A 7012-nucleotide genomic window follows, 5' to 3' on the forward strand; every position below is an offset into this window, starting at 1 on the left:
CCATGGACTGCAGCCCACCAGGCTCCTCCGTCCATGGGATTTTCCAGGCAAGAGTACTGGAGTGGGGTGCCATTGCCTTCTCTGAGCCTTCTGCCTAGGGACACTAAAAAGATTTGAAATGCTGGTTGTTGTTATTTTTAGGCATGGCTGTTCAGTGATTCTATTATTAAAAGAAAATTAATTTTCTTCTTGTGCAAAAATGAAGTAACTAGCCCATTCTTAGAATGCATTTTGAATTTCCTAGAAGAAAATGCACTTTGAAATGCTCGTTTCTTCTTTCTACAGTTATTTGAAATATGGCAGAGAGGGTTTCTCTTTCAGAGAAGCCTCTTAACCATTCTACTCCAATAATTCTAGTAACCCAGGTCTCTAAAAGAATCTTCTCTGAGAGGCTCATTCCGTGCCACTAACCTGTGAACATCTGCTTTCCAGCAAATATCTGTATTTTAGAGAACAGTGGAGCTTATCACTGTGATTTGTTTTCCTCCTTATGAAACTGATCAAAAGCATTTTTCATTCAAAATGTTATAAATAATCTTGTCCACCAGGGCTTCCCCTGGTGGTTCAGACAGTAAAGAATCCGCCCGCATTGCGGGAGACCTGGGTTCCATCCCTGGGTTGGGAAGATCCGCTGGAGAAGGGAAAGGCTCCATTGCTCTGACCTGGAGAATTCCATCAACTGTATAGTCCATGGGGTAGCAAAGAGTCGGACACGAGTGTGCGACTTTCACTTTTATATTGTTTTAACACTTTCATGCAAAATTATATCTGAGAGCATTTAACAGTTCTTGAAGACGAGCTCTGTCGCCCTGGCGGGCCGCCCTCCTGTCCCACGCGGCGGGGCAGCGCCGGCCTCAACCCAGGAGAGCGTTCGGGGAGCGCGCGGGCGGCTGGCCCCTGCCGCGCGGGCTGGCGGGCGGCGGCGACGGGCGGCTCCGCGGTGTGGGGACCACACACCGCCCGCCCGCGCCCGGCCCCTTGTCCTCGCGCGGCGAAGGTCCCGCGCGGCGGCGCTGGCGGCGGGACACGGTGGGCCCTGCGCGAATTACAGGCGTTCCTTCTGAGGCTCCATGTTAAGCCTCTCCCGGACGCGCCCTCCCGGCTCCCCGTCCCCGAAAGCCGCACCCCGGGGCCCCAAGGAGCCGCGCTACCGGCCCGCACCCCGCGTTCCCGGCCCCGGGCCTCAGGCTGCGGCATCGCCAGCCCCCAGCCGCCGCCGGGACCGCGCGCCCGCGCCGCGGTCTGGTTCCGGAGCGGGGGCAGCCTCGGAAGGGTGAGGAAAGGGGCGCCGGCGGCGTCCGGGGGCTGCGGTGTCCGTGCCGGGCTCCGGCCGCGGCTGAGTTTGGGGGAGAGCGAGCCTGCGCCCCGGGGGGCGGCGGGGTGGGGACCGGTGCATTTTGGTTACTAGTTTTCTCTCAGGTTGAGGAGTCAAGAACTGAAAATTAGATGGTTTTTTGGATTTGAGGATGTGGAAGATCCTATGATTCCTCATGTGAGTTAACTATTTGGACCTTAATGTCCGACGACGAGTCTCTCAGCGTTTAACTTTGTTAATTATGGCTTTCTCTTTATAAATTTAGACTTTTTTCTCTCTGTAGGCAGATCTGTCAATGTTATTTTTAAAGTTCCTGGCCGGGATGTCATTCTGAGAGAACGCCTGTTCGCCTCAGCTGAACATAGATAGTTTCCCATCCTTTCCTCTGGTCTGAGTTTTGATTTGCTTCGGTGCTCCTTCTGACCTTCTTTTGTCCTGCTGGTGAGAGCAGGGCTCCCAGCTCTTCCCAATGATTTCCATCTCCGGCTCTCTATTGAGATCCCTGCTCTGTTCCTGCTAGGTGGAGGTAGTGTCTGGGCTCTCCAAGCAGTCTCTGTTGACAGACCATGGTGGGAGGGACCCCTCCTTACCGTGGTGGGAGTGGGAGTTCCAGCTCCCCATTTTCTTATTAATAAGGTTTGAGAAATGTTCATTCATCCATAACATCATTGGCCACCCACCAGGGGATACACTTTCAGTTGGCGAATTTAAAAAAGACATACTCTTTGCTCTCAAGCAGTTAAAAGGGTGTAACATCAGAAGTGGAAATGTGCATTTTTATAAACATTTATAAATGGTTGAAATGTGTACTAAAATTGTATGCATGATTATACTGCAAAACTACAAATATGTTCCTTAATGTTTAGTTAAAAATCAGCTGGGAAGCTTATATCACAAAAGAATAAAGGTAAATAAATCTGATAGGGTATAATTTAAAATTATATAATGCAGTGTTGATTTTAGCGTTATTCATTATAGTCTATTCATATTAAAACTTTTCATAAAGTATATATAAGTTTAACACATACTGAAAACCTATAATGATATTAAAAACTCGATTCATTATTCAATATTTTATTTTTGGAACACATTAATATAAAATTTGATGATTTAAGAAAATATAATCTTGATAAGGATTATAAAGAACAATTTACTAATAAAATGAAAATAAACATAACAATCAAGGGTCAGAATTAGAAATGACTTTATTGAAGTACAGATATGTTTGTTGAAAAAACATCTTTCCCATTTCTTAGTTTAAACTTGTGAGAAGTAGACATTGTCACTAAAATCCATTAAAATAGTTTAGCTCCTTAACCAGGATCTGTATTTCACTATATATTAGTTGCTGCTGCTGCTACTGCTGCTAAGTAGCTTCTGTCGCGTCCAACTCTGTGTGACCCCACAGACGGTAGCCCACCAGGCTCCCCCTTCCCTGGGATTCTCCAGGCAAGAACACTGGAGTGGGTTGCCATTTCCTCCTCCAATGCATGAAAGTGAAAAGTGAAAGTGAAGTTGCTCAGTCATGTCTGACTCTTAGCGACCCCATGGACTGCAGCCCACCAGGCTCCCCCATCCATGGGATTTAACAGGCAAGAGTACTGGAGTGGGGTGCCACTGCCTTCTCTGGTTATGATCATGAAAAACACATTTTCTAATTCAATAATTTTAAAGCTATTTGTCTCTTTATCACAAATGTGATGGCTAGTGGAAATTTTGGCTGAAAGTACCAATATGTTGCTCTTAAGTCTGCACTTAAACAAGAGCTGGAAACAGTTCAACCTCGCTTCAATTTATGCCATCTCCCTTCCTTCCCATTCCTATCACAAAGCAGTTTCACAGTTAAAGGGAGGATTAATATTGGTGTAAGTAGATAAATAGTTTGGATATAAGAAATCATGAATTGATGTGGTCCACTTATATATTTCCCCACCTCAAATTATGTTTCATTCAACCCCTGGCTTCAAATACACTGGTTGTTCATGGCCAAGGATTTTGAAGAAACAAAATGTGATGGCTTTAAAGGACTAAGCTTGCAAAGTACAAATAGTAATTTTTCCTCTTTAAAAATCTTCAGTTAATTAAGGCCTAGATAAGAGATTGGAGTGAAAAAAGAAAAAAAAAAAAAACTCATCATAAGGGAAATTATGTCACATTGTAACCCAAAGAAGATGGAAAACAGGATTAAAAAGTATAGCCATTCAACTTCTTAATCTTAGATTGGGCTTCCCTAGTGGCTCAGACTGTAAAGAATCTGCCTGCAATGTGGGAGACCCATGTTCCATCCCTGGGTTGGATCCCCTGGAAAAAGGAATGGTTACCCACTCCAGTATTCTTCCCTGGAGAAGTCCATGGATGGAGGAGCCTGATGGGCTAAAGTCCATGGGGTTGCAAAGAGTTGGACACCATGGAGTGATTATGAATAAATGTAAAAAGTCTAAGCTGTATTGGACAAGACCTAGAGTTCAGTTGCTCAGCGGTGTCCAACTCTTTGAGACCCCATGGACTGCAGTGCACAAGGCTTTCCTATCCATCACCAACTCTCAGAGATTGCTCAAACCCGTGTCCCTCGCCTTGGTGATGCCATCCAACCACCTCATCCTCTGTCCACCCTTTCTGTCTTCAATCTGTCACAGCATCAGGGTATTGTTCAGTGAGTCAGTTCTTCACATGGGGTGGCCGAAGTATTGGAGCTGAAGCTTCAGCATCAGTCCTTCCAATAAATATGCAAGATTCATTTGCTTTAGCATTGACTGGTCTGATCTCCTTGCAGTCCAAGGGACTCTCAAGAGTTTTGTCAAACACCACAGTTCAAAAGCATCAATTCTTTGGCACTCCGCTATCTTTATGGTCCCAATTCTCACATCCACACATGCCTACTAGAAAAACAATAGCATTGACTATACTGACGTTTGTCGACAAACTAATGTCTCTGCTTTTGAATATGCTGTCTAGGTTGAATCATAGCTTTTCTTCCAAGGAAAAAGCTTCTTTTAATTTCATGGCTGCAGTTACCATCTGCAGTGATTTTGGAGCCCAAGAAAATAGTCTGTCACTGTTTCCATTCCTTCCCCAACTATTTGCCATGAAGTGATGGGACCAGATATGATGATCTTCGTTTTTTGAATGTTACACTTTAAGCCAGCTTTTTTACTCTCTTCTTTCACTTTCATCAAGAGGCTGTTTAGTTCCTTATCACTTTCTGCCATAAGGGTGATGTCATCTGCATATCTGAGCTTATTGATATCTCTTCTGGCAATCTTGATTCCAGCTTTTGCTTCAGCAAGCTCGGCATTTTGCATGATGTACCCTGCATCAGTTCAGTTCAGTTCACTCGCTCAGTCATATCAGACTCTTTGGGACCCCATGGACTGCAGCATGCCAGGCCTCCCTGTCCATCACCAACTCCTACAGTTTACTCAAACTCAGGTCCATTGAGTCTGTGATGCCATCCAGCCATCTCATCCTCTGTCGTACCCTTCTCCTGGCTTCAGTCTTTCCAAGCATCAGGGTCTTTTCAAATGAGTCAGTTCTTTGCATCAGGTGGCCAAAGTTTTGGAGTTTTAGCTTCAGCATCAGTCCTTGCAATTAATATTCATGACTGATTTCCTTTAGTTATATAAGCAGAGGGACAATAGGCAGCCTTGATGTACTCCTTTCCCAGTATCGAACCAGTGTGTTGTTCAATGTCTGGTTCTAAATGTTGTTTTTCCTGCATACAAATTTCTCTGGAGGCAGGTAAGGTGGTCTGGTAATCCCATGTCTTTTAAGAATTTTCCACAGTTTTTTGTGATCCACAGAGTCAAAGGGTTTGGTGTAGTCAATAAAGCAGAAGTAAATGTTTTTCTGGAACTCTCTTGCTTTTTCTATGATCCAGCAGATGTTGGCAATTTGCTCTCTAGTTCCTCTGCCTTTTCTAAATCCAGCTTGAACATCTGGAAGTTCACAGTTCACGTTCTGTTGAAGCCTTCTTGGAGAATTTTGAGTATTACTTTGCTAGCATGTGAAATGAGTGCAATTGTGTGGTAGTATGAACATTTTTGGCATTGCCTTTCTTTGGGAATTGGAAGGAAAACTGACATTTCCCAGTCCTTTGGCCACTGCTGAGTTTCCAATTTTGCTTACCTATTGAGTGCAGCACTTTCACAGCATCATCTTTTAGCATTTGGAATAGCTCAGCTGGAATCCCATTATCTCCACTAGCTTTGTTCCTAGTGATGCTTCCTAAGGCCCACTTGACTTCACACTCCAAGATGTCTGACTCTAGGTGAGTGCTCACCCCATTGTAGTTATCTGGGTCATGAAGATCTTTTTGTGTAGTTCTTTTGTGTATTCTTGCCACCTCTTCTTAATATCTTCTGCTTCTGTTAGGTCCATACCATTTCTGTCATTTATTTTGCCCATCTTTGCCTGAAGTGATCCCTTGGTATCTCTAATGTTGTTGAAGAGTTCTCTAGTTCTTTCCCATTCTATTATCTCCTCTATTTCTTTGCATTGCTCACTGAGGAATGCTTTCTTATCTCTCCTTTCTATTCCATGGAACTCTGCATTCAAATGGGCATTGCTTTCCTTTTCTCCTTTGCCTTTTGTTTCTCTTCTTTTCTCAGCTATTTCTAAGGCCTCCTTAGAGGCATTCCTGCATTTTTAAAAATGCCTTTTTTTTTTTTTTTTTTTTGCCTTTTTGCAACCATTTTGCCTTTTTGCATTTCTTTTTCATGGGGATGGTCTTGATCACCGCCTCCTGTACAATGTCCCAAACCTCTATCCATATTTCTTCAGTCACTCTCAGATCTGGTCTCTTGAATCTATTTGTCACTTCCACTGTATACTTGTGAGGGATTTGATTTAGGTCATAACTGAATGGCCTAGTGGTTTTCCCTCCCTTCAATTTACGTCTGCATTTTGTGAAAAAAGAGTTCATGAGCTGATCCACATTTAGCTCCTTTTCCTGTTTTTGCTAACAGTATAGAGCTTCTCCATCTTTGGCTGCAAAGACTAAAATCAGTCTGCTTTTGGTATTGACGTTCTGGTGATGTCCATATGTAGAGTCATCTCTTGTGTTGTTAGAAGAGGGTGTTTGCTATGACCAGTGCATTCTTTTTGCAAAACTCTGTTACCTTTGCCCTGCTTCATTTTGTACTCCAAGGCTATATTTGCCTGTTACTCTAGGTAGCTCTTGACTTCCTACTTTTGCATTCCAGTCTCCAATGATGAAAAGGACCACTTTTTTGGGTGTTAGTTCTAGAAGGTCTTGTAGATCTTCATAGAACTGTTCAATTTCAGCTTGCTCAGCATTACTGATTGGGGCATAGACTTGGATAACTGTGATATTGAGTGGCTTGCCTTGGAAAGGAACTGAGATCATTCTGTCATTTTTGAGATTGCACCTCAGTACTGCATTTTGGACTCTTGTTGACTATGAAGGATACTCCATTTCTTCTGAGGGATTCTTGCCCACAGTAGTAGATATAATGGTCATCTGAATTAAATTCACCCATTCCAGTCCATTTTAGTTCACTGATTCCTAAAATGTCGATGTTCACTCTTTCCATTTCCTGTTTGACCACTTCCAATTTACCTTGATTCAAGGGACAAATATTCCAGGTTCCTTTGCAATGTTGTTCTTTGCAGTATCTGACTTTACTTCCATCATCAGTCACCTCCACAGCTGGGCATTTTTTTTTTTTCTCTTTGACT

General features: G+C 43.5%; 1 protein-coding gene across 1 annotated transcript; it reads left to right on the forward strand.

Moving 5' to 3' along the window:
* The first annotated feature begins 931 nt into the window (after nucleotides 1-931).
* LOC113888453 (early nodulin-20-like) lies at nucleotides 932-2294 on the forward strand. Its single transcript, XM_027535577.1, has 3 exons — nucleotides 932-1273; nucleotides 1420-1492; nucleotides 1599-2294. The coding sequence occupies exons 1-3, from the start codon at nucleotides 1071-1073 to the stop codon at nucleotides 1647-1649; spliced, it is 327 nt and encodes a 108-aa protein (XP_027391378.1). The 5' UTR covers nucleotides 932-1070; the 3' UTR covers nucleotides 1650-2294.
* Nucleotides 2295-7012: the final 4718 nt, after the last annotated feature.

The sequence above is a fragment of the Bos indicus x Bos taurus genome, unplaced genomic scaffold, assembly GCF_003369695.1.
Source record: "Bos indicus x Bos taurus breed Angus x Brahman F1 hybrid unplaced genomic scaffold, Bos_hybrid_MaternalHap_v2.0 SuperScaffold_100141, whole genome shotgun sequence".
Taxonomy (NCBI): domain Eukaryota; kingdom Metazoa; phylum Chordata; class Mammalia; order Artiodactyla; family Bovidae; genus Bos; species Bos indicus x Bos taurus.